This window comes from Acipenser ruthenus, chromosome 3 (genome assembly GCF_902713425.1).
Source record: "Acipenser ruthenus chromosome 3, fAciRut3.2 maternal haplotype, whole genome shotgun sequence".
Taxonomy (NCBI): domain Eukaryota; kingdom Metazoa; phylum Chordata; class Actinopteri; order Acipenseriformes; family Acipenseridae; genus Acipenser; species Acipenser ruthenus.
In genome coordinates this window covers 94341945-94357659 of record NC_081191.1, presented here as the reverse complement: position 1 = coordinate 94357659, position 15715 = coordinate 94341945, and the positions used below count along the sequence as shown (strand labels likewise).

Below are 15715 nucleotides of genomic sequence, written 5' to 3'. Positions count from 1 at the left end.
TTTTATTTTTGTGTTTGAAAATAAACGGCGCACGCTGCGTCTTTCTTGCCTGCAGTACCTGTCAGTGTTTTTCCTTCCTGCACTCCTGCACGTCACCACAACGCCATTCCTGACACCCAAGACAATAAGCAATTCGAATTACAAACATATTCTTTATATCCTATATTGTTTTTCTGTGTGTATAAAAGACTGTGACAGAAATACAATGAGTTCTGGTGATAAATCTTCCTCCCGACCTGTGAGGGCGCTAAAGAACGGGAGGAGAAGTATCTGGAAGGGCTGGCCTGACAGTTCGTTTCCGGGACCGGAAAGTGGGTCAGCCTGGAAGGAAGCGAGACTCTGTTGTAAGACCGTATTGATTTGACAGGTAAACGAGGGGCAGCTGCAAGTAAAAGGCAGCTGCAACCGTTTACCTAGATATCATGCGGGATTACATATAGGGGCCAGGGTAACGCTGTTCTTTTCCTTCGTTTGGGTTAAACCAAGGACCGAGAAGGACCTAAAAATCTGTTCTGCTCTAAAAGAGCTGTGTGTGTGTGTTTGTGTGCTGGAGTGGCTGAAAACTAACTGTCTGTCTTGTTTCCGAATCACCAGACAGCTAGAACATATCCGGAGCTGTCGCACTGGGCGAACACAAGCCGGATCACCTCCTCACGTACTGTCACAACGTCCTGTGTATTCACTCACCACAATCACGACTGCACGCACCCGAGACGGGTGACCGTATTCTTGTTTCTTTTGTTCAGGACTGTATCCTGTGTTTTGTCAGCCCGAGCTTTACACATCGTTGTGTATTGCCGGGCTTATTATTTTGAGCACTAGACCAGTGCTGGCAAATAAAGCCTATTTTTCCACTGGACTACCGTTGTCTGCTCATTACTCCTGCACCGCATCACTGCTACACAGCTACCCCTCACCACCCACTTTGCCACACGTGGTGTCAGAAACGGGACCATGGACCGCGACGCGCTGGCGGAGCTGCTGCAGGCACTGGAGAGCAGACGGGACGCAGAGGAGAGAAGGAGGGAGGAGCGCTATACAGCGCTCATTGAACGGGTAGGACTGGCCGTGGCTGCGGTAACGACCCCGACTACAACACCGGTGATGTCGCCCCAAAGGCACGGGCGATGAAGATGTCGGCGGAGGATGACCCGGAGGCGTACTTGGTGGCATTCGAGCGGCTGGCTACCGCGGCGGCTTGGCCGCGGGAGTTCTGGGCCAGTCAATTGGGACCCTGCCTGATTGGGGAGGCTCAGGCAGCTTACCAGGCCATGAGTGACCAGCACGCCACCGAGTATGACCTGGTCAAGCAGGCTATCCTCCGCCGACTCAACATTACTACCGAGACCCACCGGGCGCGGTTTCGGGAGTACCGGAGAGCCCCGGAGACACGCCCCAGGGTGGTTGCGGAGAGGTTGTGCGACCACATGGTGCATTGGCTGACCCCCGGGAAGAAGACCGTCCAGCAGATGGGGGAAGCCATTGTGGTAGAACAGTTCTGCCATGTGGTCGGCGCCGAAACCCAGGCGTGGATACGGCGCCACAACCCCGACACCCTGGAGGAGGCGGTCAAATTGGCCGAAGATTTTGAGGACTCCCTGACCTCTGCCCGGATCGGGATCCTGTCCGCCCCTGCCCTTCGGAGCAGCCGCGCTCTCTCTCCCTCTCCTCCAACATCATCGCCACCACCCCCCTCGTTCCAGGGACCCAGACCTCCCAGAGCACCGACCCCATTGGGCCCCCTTGCCTCCCCCCCATGGAGATCAAGGTTGGCCCCCAGCTGGGGTAGAGGTGCTGCCCCTGCCCCGTTGCCATACCAGCAGCGGGACAGATTTCTAACCCATGCCCCCTCTGTCCCTCCTATCTGTTTTAGGTGCCACCAGCCGGGACATCTGGCCAGGTCATGCCCCGCTGCCATGGAGTGTGACGTGGCCGCGTGCAATTGGGCACCTGAGACTGGTAAGCGTGGGGAAAATGGTCGGGAGGGGCCTTGTCTGATTAATGTGGTGTTAGGGAATGTGAAAACCCACGCATTAGTGGACACAGGGTGTGAGCAAACCTTGATTAGGACAGCTCTCCTGGGCGGTGTGTCGTGGCGGCCACGAGGTCAGGTGGCCATCTCCTGTATCCATGGAGACACGGCGGCATACCCCACATTAAAAGTATATTTATCGGTAGGACCGATAAAACGTCACCTGGTAGTTGGGGTGGCGGAAAGGTTGCCACACCCAGTTATTCTGGGCCGAGACTGGCCAAAATTCAAAGAATTGATGAAAAAAATGGCAGTCTCAGCCACACACGTAAACGTGGCAGAGAAAAAAAAAAAGGAACGGATTGGTGATGTGTTTCCTTTTCACACTGAAATGTTTTCCCCTCTTTTCCGTCCTAGAAAAACGAATAAGGAGAGACGGACCGCAAAATGGGAGGGAGCGTTGTTGAGACAAGGCTGGGGTCTGGTGGGAGAGTGCTGCAATGGTAACAAACGCCAGTCGAAGGGAGTGGGAACGCAGTGTGACCGAGAGAGCGAGGTTACTGGACCGACTAGAGCAGATGTTATTCCAGCCCCTCTCGATGTACCGGACCCGTGGTACTCAAGCGCGGACCTAGTGTGGGGCCAACATAACGACCCGTCACTGGTGCACGCTTGGGGACAGGTCCGGTCCATTGAAGGTAAGGATGTTGACGGCGCTGGGGCGCTAGTATATCCACACTTCAGTATCAAGGGGCAATTACTGTATAGGGTAAACCTAGCCGCGGGCACAGGACAGCCTGTAACACAATTGTTGGTTCCCCCGTCTTGTCGGCTGGAGGTCATGAGGCTGGCGCATGATATCCCTTTTGCGGGGCACCTCGGAGCCGAGAAGACGAGGGAACGGATATTGGCTCGATTCTATTGGGTAGGTCTTCATACTGATGTGTCGAAATATGTAGCCACATGCCCAGACTGCCAGCGAGTAGCGCCGGGTCGAGTGCGCCCCGCCCCTTTGGTCCCACTGCCGATTATTTCCACTCCTTTCGAGCGCATTGCAATGGACATAGTCGGCCCTTTGCTACCTTCTGACTCCGGGTATACGCACATTTTAGTAGTGGTGGATTATGCAACGCGATACCCGGAGGCAGTTCCATTGAGGTCCACTAGTGCCGCTGCAATAGCCACCGAGTTAGCACAGATTATGGCCAGAGTAGGGATCCCCAAGGAGATTTTGACCGATCACGGAACTAATTTTTTGTCCAATACGTTACAGCAGGTGTACAAAATATTAAAAATACGTCCCATCAGGACGTCCGTTTATCATCCACAATCGGACGGTCTGGTGGAACGTTTTAATCAGACCTTAAAGTCGATGCTGAGGCGATTTGTAACACAAGAGCAGAAACATTGGGCATCACTTCTCCCCTACCTCCTTTTTGCAGTGAGAGAAGTGCCGCAGAGTTCAACGGGGTTCTCCCCCTTTGAGCTCCTGTACGGCCGGCAGCCTCGCGGCATTCTCGACCTGCTGAGAGAGGGGTGGGAGGAGCACAAAGGCTCGTCTAAAAATGTGGTGAAGTATGTGCTCCTACTCAGAGATCGCCTGGATTTGGTCGGTCGTTTGGCCCAAGACAACCTCAGATCGGCTCAGCACCGACAAGAGCAGCATTATAACAAAAATGCACGGATTCGAACCTTTCGACCAGGGGACAAGGTAATGCTGCTACTTCCCTCATCAGAGTCAAAACTGTGTGCTAAATGGCAGGGGCCGTATGAGGTGATTCGGGCTATAGGGAAAGTAAATTATGAAATTAGACAGCCCGATCGCCGGAATGAACGTGAAATTTACCACATTAATTTGTTGAAGCCCTGGCAGGCAAGAGAGGTCTTATTTATAGCCCCAGGCAATATGGAGGATGATTTAGGTCCCTGTCCAGAGACCCCGAGCACAAGAGCGATTTCAATGGGGGAACAATTAGTTCCGGATCAGCAAAGAGAGCTGCGTAAGGTTATTGAGGAGTTCAGTGATGTTTTTTCTGATGTGCCCGGCAGGACGAACTTAGTTGAATATGACATTATCTCTCCTCCAGGTGTCACAGTGCGAGAGAGACCGTACCGGATCCCGGAAAGTCGACGAAGTGGCGTTCGCAAAGAGGTATGGGATATGCTCGAGCTTGGAGTGATTGAACCTTCCAGGAGCGAGTGGTGCAGTCCTATTGTAATAGTGGCTAAGAAGGACGGCACCAACCGCTTCTGCGTAGATTTCAGAAAGGTGAATGCTATTGCCAAGTTCGATGCGTATCCCATGCCTCGGGTCGACGAACTTTTAGACAGACTGGGAAAAGCGAGGTTTATTTCCACTCTGGACCTGACGAAGGGATACTGGCAAATCCCTCTAACCCGCAGCTCCAGAGAGAAAACCGCATTTTCAACACCAGAGGGGCTGTTCCACTTTAAAACCATGCCATTTGGGCTACATGGTGCGCCCGCTGCCTTTCAGAGACTGATGGACCAGGTTTTACGCCCACATCATGAATATGCAGCAGCGTATATTGATGACGTGGTGATTTACAGCTCCACCTGGCGAGAGCATTTGGCTAGGGTTGCAGCCGTTCTTCAGTCTCTAAGGGCAGCCCGGCTGACAGCTAACTTGAGGAAATGTGCGTTTGCCAAGACAGAGACTCAATATTTGGGATTTTTAATGGGGAATGGAAGGGTGAGACCTGTGGTCACCAAAATCCAGGCTTTGGTTGATGCGGCGATCCCCAAAACCAAGACTCAGGTGAGGTCACTACTGGGCTTAGCCGGTTATTACCGCCGCTTCATCCCCGAGTACGCCACAGTGGTTAACCCGTTAGTCGATCTCACCAAAAAGAGTGCGCCAAATTTAATTAAATGGTCAGCTGAGTGTCAGGGGGCGTTTGATACGATTAAGCGTAAACTTTGCCAGGCCCCCACTCTTATTACCCCAGATTTCACCAAGAGATTCATCCTCCACACCGACGCCTCGGATGTAGGGTTGGGTGCAGTCTTGTCCCAAAAAGTAGCTGGAGTAGAACACCCGATATTGTACATAAGCAAAAAAATGTTACCTCGGGAACGCAACTACTCCGTAGTCGAAAAAGAGTGTTTAGCCATTAAATGGGCTACTCACTCTTTACGATACTACCTGCTGGGACACTCATTTGATCTTGTCACAGACCACGCCCCACTCAAGTGGTTAAGCACAATGAAGGACAGCAATGCCCGGATAACTCGGTGGTATCTGGCATTGCAGCCCTTCATGTACCATATGGTACACCGTGCGGGGAAAGACCACCAAAATGCGGATTATTTTTCCCGGGAGGGGGGAGCAATGGGAAAGGTAGATTTAGCCGAGTGTTCCTTCGGCTCCACTCTGAGCGGTGGGATATGTGACAGAAATACAATGAGTTCTGGTGATAAATCTTCCTCCCGACCTGTGAGGGCGCTAAAGAACGGGAGGAGAAGTATCTGGAAGGGCTGGCCTGACAGTTCGTTTCCGGGACCGGAAAGTGGGTCAGCCTGGAAGGAAGCGAGACTCTGTTGTAAGACCGTATTGATTTGACAGGTAAACGAGGGGCAGCTGCAAGTAAAAGGCAGCTGCAACCGTTTACCTAGATATCATGCGGGATTACATATAGGGGCCAGGGTAACGCTGTTCTTTTCCTTCGTTTGGGTTAAACCAAGGACCGAGAAGGACCTAAAAATCTGTTCTGCTCTAAAAGAGCTGTGTGTGTGTGTTTGTGTGCTGGAGTGGCTGAAAACTAACTGTCTGTCTTGTTTCCGAATCACCAGACAGCTAGAACATATCCGGAGCTGTCGCACTGGGCGAACACAAGCCGGATCACCTCCTCACGTACTGTCACAACGTCCTGTGTATTCACTCACCACAATCACGACTGCACGCACCCGAGACGGGTGACCGTATTCTTGTTTCTTTTGTTCAGGACTGTATCCTGTGTTTTGTCAGCCCGAGCTTTACACATCGTTGTGTATTGCCGGGCTTATTATTTTGAGCACTAGACCAGTGCTGGCAAATAAAGCCTATTTTTCCACTGGACTACCGTTGTCTGCTCATTACTCCTGCACCGCATCACTGCTACACAGCTACCCCTCACCACCCACTTTGCCACAAAGACGTAACTCTTTTCCATGCCTCTATTGATCCCTGTCTTTGCTCTGAAAGCAGGAAATCATCATCTGGTTCCTGTCAATCATCATATAATTCCTATTTAAAGCCTATTTACACCTCCCTTGTCAAGTGTTTTGTTTTTCATACACTGCGACCCTGTTCTACATTGAGCTACAGTAAATCTAGCCAGTATGAACAACCTCTTTGACTCAGACCAGGAACTCTCTATGTGGGATTCACCTCTAAATGCCAACTAGACCTCCTCCACCAGGAACACGGAACCCAAAGCGCCCCCGCAGGCAGACCCAGCCCCCAGACCAGCTGTTTAATAAAGATTATCCGCTTGCCAAACTCCTGAAAACTTTGCATGAAAACAACTTAAACATTCTGGTAGGAAGCGATCGCCTGGCTCTTTTTAACATGTACTGTACCTACATTTCTGCTAAACCAGTGCTCCCTCCTTCTCGCCGCAGCTGCACCTCCTCCCCAACTCAGCCCGCCACCTCTCCTCTCACAGCAGCAGCACAGCAACCTAGAAATACAGCAGAGGAAGAGCCCATCCAGCAAATCCATTTTAACATTTTCGAGGATATGAAGTCACTCATTCAACCCATCGCCATCTCAATTTCATGGATAAGAGGGTTGCTTCCAATTCTGCTGTAATCGCCATTCCTCCTGGCCCCGCATCAGCGACTTTTGTGTCAGCAGCCGCCCCTTCCGTTCCAGCACTTCTGGGTCCCACAGCCGATGTTCCCACCTACAACCTGACATATGCTGCCCTCAAAAGTTCCAACGAAGCTCCAGCCATCAGAAACCATACTCTGGCTCCTCATCTCTTTCACCAGATCATTGAAGGTCTGCAGGTTCCGCTAACTGATCCCAGAAGCAGCTTGTGACAGGGAGTGAGAGGTTCGGAGCTGCAAATCTCCCTCCTGGCCCAAGAGTACCGAGACGGGCCGGCTGGGAGGGGCGGAAACGGAAGTCGGCCATCTTAGTGCAGGGCGGAATGACCATATTAGGGGACAAGATTACTGTGATCAGCTGTGCTGCATTAGACAACTGGCAGGTGTGCTGAGTTGTGCTGATCATGGGGTGGAGTCTCCTAGTATATAAGGGCTGTCATTTTGTAAGTGTGGGGCCTTTGAGGTAACACTGAACCTTTGTTGCTGAGCCGTGTGTTTGTTTGTGTGTTACGTGTTTCTGTTTGTTTATTGTCAGGGTCGGGGTCAGAGTGATTTATCACGCCAAGGAGCTGCTGCACTACTGCCAGCACTTTCACCTTGAATATCCCACACCCTGCACTACTGAACTGGACACTTTAACTCCTGCGCACCTGCACTTTCCACCACTCTATTGGGACCTATGATTTAGTTTTGTTTCTTTGGACTGTGTTCCCTGTCAATAAAGTACACCACTCTACCATTGTTGGTATTGGTTTTTTTTGCACCTCAAGACTAAAGAGTATTCAAAATAGTATTTTACAGTAAGCTGGTGTGGAACGTAGCTGGCAGTAAACATTCTAAATTGTATTTTACAGTAAGCTGGTGTGGAACATAGCTAGCAGTAAACATTCTAAATAGTATTTTACAGTAAGCTGGTGTGGAACATAGCTAGCAGTAAACAATGTAAATAGTATTTTACAGTAAGCTGGTGTGGAATGTAGCTAGTAGTAAACATTCTAAATAGTATTTTACCTGCATTGAAAAAAGCTAAACAAGAACAGATTTTTTTTTAAGACAAGCAAAGGCTTTGAATACAGAAAAATATATTGAGCTACAATTCCTGGTACTGTAATTAAGATATTAATTATTGTCCATAAAATGAAGACAGAAAACATAATAGGAAATAAACAAATTCTATATAAACTTTGATTAATACAATAGTATATTATTGTGTTTTAAATTAAGTGATGTTTTAACTGTCTAGATCAGGGGTGGGCAATTCTGGTCCTGGAGGGCCGGTGTCCCTCCTGGCTTTTGCTCCAACGTTGCCCTAAATTACTTAATTGCACCAATTATTATCAATTATTGGTCTAATTAAGTAATTTAGAGCTCAGTTGGAACAAAAGCCAGGAGGGACACCGGCCCTCCAGGACCGGAACTGCCCACCCCTGGTCTAGATCATATTATATAAAACTCTCAAATGCACTGATATTGAATAGCAAAAGCCGAATGAGCGTACTTGAGATGCATAAGTATTTAAAATACAAATGCAATTCCACTCATAACAGGAAAAGCATGGTTCCACTCAAGTTTAAAATTATCTTGTTAACTGAACATTCTGCTTGTAAGTGCTCATTACAAAGCATGCTGTATAGCACAGATGTGATCAGAAACTCACTCCCAAGGTCAAAATACAATACTGCTGAAAGCAAACATGAAGGTTCAATCCAGGCTCTTTGCCCCCCTCTGCTACACCAGATTGTCTTTCTTTGCTCTGTCTCTTTAGCATCTCTCTGCAGAGACTACTGCCAAATAAGCTTCTTATTATTGCTGCTTGTTCTGTCTTTTCCTGTGTTCTAGAAACTGCCAAATAACTGCCAGGACACACTTAGATGACCAGAGTATAAATCACTGTCAGCCAGTGTAAAGCTAGATCAAACCCCAAACTGCTTCCATGCCAGACATTTCAAATTCACAAATAACACTGAATACATTTAGGAAAATAATGTCAACAGAGTGGAAATACTGTGCTTCCAAACCATATGGACTGTGCATAGACAGTGTGGAGTAGTGGTTAGGGCTCTGGACTCTTGACCGGAGGGTTGTGGGTTCAATCCCCAGTGGGGGACACTGCTGTTGTACCCTTGAGCAAGGTACTTTACCTAGATTGCTCCAGTAAAAACCCAACTGTATAAATGGGTAATTGTATGTAAAAATAATGTGATATCTGTATAATGTGAAATAATGTATAATGTGATATCTTGTAACAATTGTAAGTCGCCCTGGAAAATAGACTTAAGCCGATTGAAGTGTTGTCATTCACTTTCGTTTAATTAGTAAATACCATCTAAAAATGGCAGTGTATAGCCTGTTTCAGATACAAATGCATGATGGGGCTTTATTTGAGTCAGGTTTCCCAAGTCCACTGTCTTTTGTTGAAATTTGTATATTCTGAGTTCAACAAAAAATAACTCAGTTGGCCGCAATAACCGAGAAATACAAACATAACATTGTGTTTCTTAAAAGAGGGATAACCAAGACTTTAAAATGAACATCTTAATTGCACCCAGCACACCGCAAGAGAGAGTCAGGCTCGTCTGCATTCATGGTTATAGAGTGTTTAACCTCAGCTCATCTCACCAATAGGGCACATAGGTGCAGCACACAACACTGCCCATTATAACCACCCCTTTCCCTGTGATTAGGATCTCTTCTATTGGCATTACTGTCTGATAGGCCACTATATTTTAGTGCCAATTGACTGGAGAAATATATGACTGCAACAGAAACAATGCAATAAATGATGTCAGTAATTGCTTTGGGTAACAGGTTACTGCACTGAAATTGTTTTGAAGCCATGATTAATGTAATGGTACTGTGAGCAACGTTGTAATATCAGAAATATAATTAATGGTTATTGTATACTGTAGTACTGGATATACATTCTAATTAATTATTAACTCACAACTGTTACTGTACTGCCCTTCATTGTCCAGACTGCACTACAGAGCTACAGTTATTTCTGTGACTATTGTGTCCTGGTTACTTTTTAAAGCAATCCTGGAAGTACATCTACACCCAAGTGGAAAAGCTGAATCTGTCCCCTTGCAAAACTCCAACACCTAGTGGATGCAGTAAATACCACCTGAGGTTCATTCAGCATTTCTTGCTCTTACCACAAATGTGGTATTTCTTACATCCATTACAGAAATGTTACCCATTTTCCACTGACCTGTCCGAGCGATGCGGGCCCCAGGCTTGGAAACACTGGTCTCATAACACATCTGAATCTGGCTCGGATCCGAGCAGGGCCAGGGGCTGGGTTAATGATTATCGTTATTTAGTTGCATTAGTCAGTACACTCGAGGAAGACAAACAACTTGGCGTGCAGCGAGTCGGAGCAGAGAAAAGTACATTTCAGTTGCATTCAGTAATATATGAAGAATGAAAACGGCAAAAAACACAACCATAGCCTCTGGATCGCCATTCTCAACCCAAATACAGCAGCGCTTAAAACTGCATCATCTACATGCGACTCGACATTGCGTGTGACGTCAGTGGCACGTCTCAGGCTCTGCAGTAGAAACACAACCAGGCCCCTCCTAAGCAGCACTGGGCTGGCTCGGCACGGTTCGGTTGTACAGTGTGAAAGAGGTATTTCACTCATTTGAACATGTTAGTTGCATCAATTGACAGTGCATTTTGTCTGTGTTTTTATGACCAACCCCATGTCAGGGGGACTCTAGAGGTACTTGGAAAGCCATGCTGTCAAAGAGCAGCTACTTCTAACAGTGGTGTTTTAAATGGTGGAGCTGAGCACATCTCTCAGTGGGTGCGTTAAGTAACCGAGCAACTCAGCGAGAATTTATTCGCGCATTCAGATCACTGATGAAATCTGCTCTGTAGCGCTCTGAGCTGCTCAGGAGGAGCTGAACTGTGAATGCTGTTAAGTGGGTTATTTCACTGAGTTGCTCTGAATTGAGATATCATCACAGAGTCAATGTTATTTATTCTGCTAATGCTGGCACTTGTGGGAATTGTGTCAGTTACCCCAGTACTAGCTGATGAAACAGTGTTAACTTTCATTTAGTTAGCCACTGAGGCTAAAGAAACTTACCATTTTTTAGCCACACTGGAAAAACTTAAGCCACACCAAAGAATATTAAAGAAAAACGGTGTTCAATAACCCTCTCCCCTAAACACCACACTCACTACCGGTTTCCCTAAACGCAAACAATATACCGGTAGGTGAGCTTTTCAGCTTCCAATGCAAGCCTGAATGACATACAAACAAAACACTGTCACTGATAGAATTAATAGGTACTGTCTGCCTTTTACAACTTCACAAGGCTAAAATAATACAATTTTACTACATGATTGTTGTGGACATTTGTTTATATTATTCTTAAGTATAAACATTTTGTATAAACTGGTTATAAACATACTGTTTCAGCAAGACAAAAGTGTATTTTATTTGAAAGCCTGTAGATATTTAAATGCCTGACCCTACCCTTTACTTACACATAAACAGTATATTTAAAGTGCACTATAACTCTGATTCCCATTTAATCAATGCCAAACATAGTCCCACGTGAAAAAATGTGCCTGCAGATTACAGATTTCCTAAATTCTGAATTGGTTTGCTGATATTCATGTGCTAGAATTGTATGTTAATAAACTGTAACTGCCTCCCTGACCAGCCGCAGCTCTAGTTACACAAGCTTGTAATATTAAGTAGGATTGTACAGCCACAACTGTTTAAAAAACTATTTTCTACCGTGTTTTTCCACCTGGGACTACAGACAGTAATATTACACCGATTCTGGCATTAAAATTCAATAAATCATAGTGAGACTAATCCTTCTTTTTAAAAATAATAAATGTGTTTTTTCTTTTATTAATTGTTCCTCTTCCGAATCTTCTTGGAACCATTCCATTACTATTTCCAAACTATATTTCAGCATATTTTAAAAAGAGATAGCAAACAGCGACTGCGACTATCATGGTCATATTTCTGTTTCTAATTAGAACCACTGTCCCGCCAAACACAAGGTTGGCGCGTATGTTACGTAATCAAGCTAAATGGCTTTCAATGGGCAAAATGAAATTAAACAAAACAGTCTGTATTGATTCATCTATGAGCACATGTTCAAAGTAATCATGCTGGCACAGTCTGACACAAGTACATTTTTCAAAGCCTTTGCCACTGTGGCAAACTTGGTGAAAATTAATTGAGCCACACAGGAAAACATTTCGCTGGTGGCGATGTGGCCAGCGGCTAGCGGGAATGTAGGTTAACCTTTTGTCAATGGCAAGGGGTGCAAATGGACCCCAGCTTTTTTAAAATGAACACTTCCTAAAACTGTTTGCAGCTCCCAGGATATGCTTACAGGTGATTAAACGTTAATCGATTGCCTTTGTTTTACTACCAAGGACTTTTAGGGTATTGATTTAGTCCTACATGTTTATTTTTTTAACCAAGTCATGTTCATGACACAAAATTAGACTTTTCCAGTCATTTGCAATCTACACATTAAGTACCAATCAATGGTAATAAGACAATATCTTCTGGCAGTGTGATTTATTATAAAATGAGCCAACAGCTTGTCAGAACTCAATTAAAATAACTCATATTTTATTCAAGAGTGAATCGGTATTTGCTCATATATATATATATATATATATATATATATATATTATATATATATATATATATATATATATATATATATATACACACACACACACACACACAAACACACATAATTATGCAAGTTTCATTGTCTCTTGAATCATGAAATATGGTAGTTCATTTGACACAAACATTGGGTGTTAGTGAAGTGTTACTATAAAATCAAAAGAAAACTGATTTATATGATGAAAAAAGGTAACAAAATAATTGCAGATAAAACATGAGTAGTTTTAATAGATTAGGTTCTGACACAGAAGACATTCTGTTATTGCCACTGACTGGTACTTGAACAGAATGCTAATGAATGGAAAAGCCTTGTTTTGCATTTTTGCAATTAACATGTTTCTTTCTGTAATACCTGCCAACTTTAAACATGTTAAAGGGAATTAGTAGGACAATCTGAGTACTTGCACAGCCCTAGTCACAACACATTAGGAAGCAGCAGTTCTGTTTCTGGATGTGGAAATGTGCACTCAGCATTAGCGTTAGAATGTTGGACATTGCAATGCACTATGGGAGCGTTAGTGAATAGAAATGTTTTTGTCATAAACGAAAGTAGATCGTAATCAATAATCAATAATCAACTAACCCACTGATGATGAAAATGTATGTATACAAACATAGTGTGTATAATTGGAACAAGTGAAAAAAATGTTTGTTTGCATATTTTTTCATTAGGTCAGTCGCTAACCGGAAACCAACATAATGACATTTTGAATGTATTAACACCGCTCCATCAACTAGTACTGGGGTAGCAGACACATTTCTCAATGTTGCAATGCCACCAGAATAACAAAACTTTGGCTCCATGGTGATATCGTGATTTTATACATGGTGGTAGTCTTTTACCTGATGTACACTTAGACAATATATTCCACTGTGCATTGTATTAATAAACTAATGAGTTAAAGCTCTACCAAAATAGACCATTTTGTGTTAAGGGGTAGTCTAGTTATTGAAGTATATCACAGGGAGACCGTTGCATTTTTTCAGTCATTTCCTAATTGTAAGGCTCCTACAGTGGGATCTGTAAATTACACTGCATGCTTCCCTAGTGTACTGTACGTTAAAAGCTACCACACATATTTAAACATCATTCTTGCATCCCAAACTTCTTATAAAAGTCCACAGTTTTGCTGTTATTGGAATAGAGTGGAACTGAATAATTATGTTACCACATTGCAAAAGGATAGTGCCCACCAATGCTGTTTGTTAAACAAACATACCTGAAACACAAATGCATTTTTTTTAGGACTGCACAAGAAAACTAAATGATGATTTTGGATATACAATGTAACTTTATTATTATTATTTATTATTGGTAGTCGTAGTCGTTGTATTATTATTAGGAGTAGTAGTCGTAGTCGTAGTAGTCGCAGTATTATTACTACTACGACTACTATTAATAGCAGTCCTAGTTGCAGATACCATACTTTTTTTGGACAGGCATAAATGCAGTATTTACATTTCCATACTTTGTATTATTATTATTATTATTATTATTATTATTATTATTATTATTATTATTATTTACAAAAAATTGCCATCTAAGCATCAAACTTACATTCAAATAAAATTAAAATAAATAAATACACTATGGGAAAGATAAAAAGAAAAACGTGTAACATCACTGTAGATCTCGTTTTTACCACGGATCTGTGAAACAGCCCTGTCTTAATCACAATGCATTCTAATGATAGCATACTTTGTGACAAATCTGAGAACCCTGTGTCACTGGCAACGCTGGTGTGGCCTCTGCCTAAAATACGAAAGGCGGAAGAAACAGTTTGAAAAGCGCTAGGTCATCTATACAGCTCCTCATGATTCTCTCAGGCAAATCACACAGAATCTATACCTTGCTAAGGCAGCTGACGAACTTTAAAACGTAAAACATGAGATTCTAATATACCTGGTATATAAAAAAAATGCAGTTCTCTACTGATAACTTACAACTCACTATGCATCGTATGACATGTAAAACTTTTTTTTTTAATAAACTATGATCACACAAATAACACAGGATCACTTTAACGGGTGTTGCGTCGCTTGGAATACAATGCTGGCATTTAAATGGTTGTTTATGTTTTACGTGTGCGTAAAACATGCATCGGTCACGCATTTCCAGTTAAAGCTCCCAATTTAAAATGATGAACAGACAACCCTTTATTACACTTTTGCCGAGGAATACTACACGTTATTGAGAAAGCTGTCTCCTTTTTTTCCTACACAGAGCCTCTGTCTCTTTTCCACATCGTCTAAATGTGTAAACACAAACCACAATGCAATCTTTACTTCGGACCTCGGTTTTTGCCAGCACACTGAAGGAATAAAAAGGCTGCTTTGTGCAATTAACACTTACCATCACGTTCCCCTGCATTGTTGCCGTTTTAATAAATGTCTTTTCCTTCATTTTCACAGATTATCTCCCAATATGCCGATCGCTGCTAATCCAGTGTCTGGGCGACTTTGGCTCCCTTTAATTTGTTCTTTCTGTACAGGCTCTTCCCAATTTACACTCTGTTCTATCTGCCTGCTAAGTTTTGTGACCGGGTTTGTACTGCATTGATCAAGGAATTCTTCAGGGCTTTTTTACACACCAGTATATCCTGTTGATGTAGACGCCGAATGCCCCTTGTCCCCATTTGCGTGAATACAGGAGCAATCAAACATGGATGGAACTTGATTTTTAGCAAGATTGACATTTTGATGTATGATACGTGTACAGCGGACATCAAGGACTCGCGTCTGTATCACCCATACCATTTTATATTTAATTTGTTTATTGTGTTATTTTGTTAATGTTTTTTTAAGCTGTAGGATATTTTCTGTAGTTTACATGTTCTGATTCTACAGCTGGGCGACTTGTCTTGTACAGCTTTTGCTGAATATAAATAATGTTGTTTCATGGTACTATGGATTACATGTTTCGTTTCCATGGTTTCACTCATTTGCTAGCCTGAACCTCAAGCAGCAGACACACGAGGTGTGGAATGGCTGTTGCTCCACGTAGTAAATCGCAGTCTGTTGCAAGACTGTTTTGTATTTGTTTTAACAGTGGACTTAAATTCACTTTCACCATTAGCGAATCGTGCAATGGTGTTATTCAAAGGACGACGTTGAGACGGGAGGTTCCATACATTCTAAGGGTAAAACGTCACCATTATTTTGTCTGGTACTGAGGGTCGTTTTTTGTTACCACCTTACTCCAATCGTTTAATTAAATATGACATGCAGTATTG

The 15715-nt window shown here is 44.1% G+C and overlaps 1 protein-coding gene across 2 annotated transcripts in view; it reads right to left on the bottom strand.

Moving 5' to 3' along the window:
* Positions 1-15715, bottom strand: part of LOC117394847 (dipeptidyl aminopeptidase-like protein 6) — a 261273-nt gene that overhangs the window by 223160 nt on the left and 22398 nt on the right. The window contains exon 1 of one of the 2 annotated variants that reach the window (XM_033993496.3): positions 14836-15265. The exons of the other annotated variant lie outside the window; for it this stretch is intronic. Coding sequence (XP_033849387.3) covers positions 14836-14886 — 51 coding nt within the window. The 5' untranslated portion in view covers positions 14887-15265. Of the gene's footprint in view, positions 1-14835; positions 15266-15715 lie in introns of those variants that run through there. 2 annotated transcript variants of the gene reach the window in all.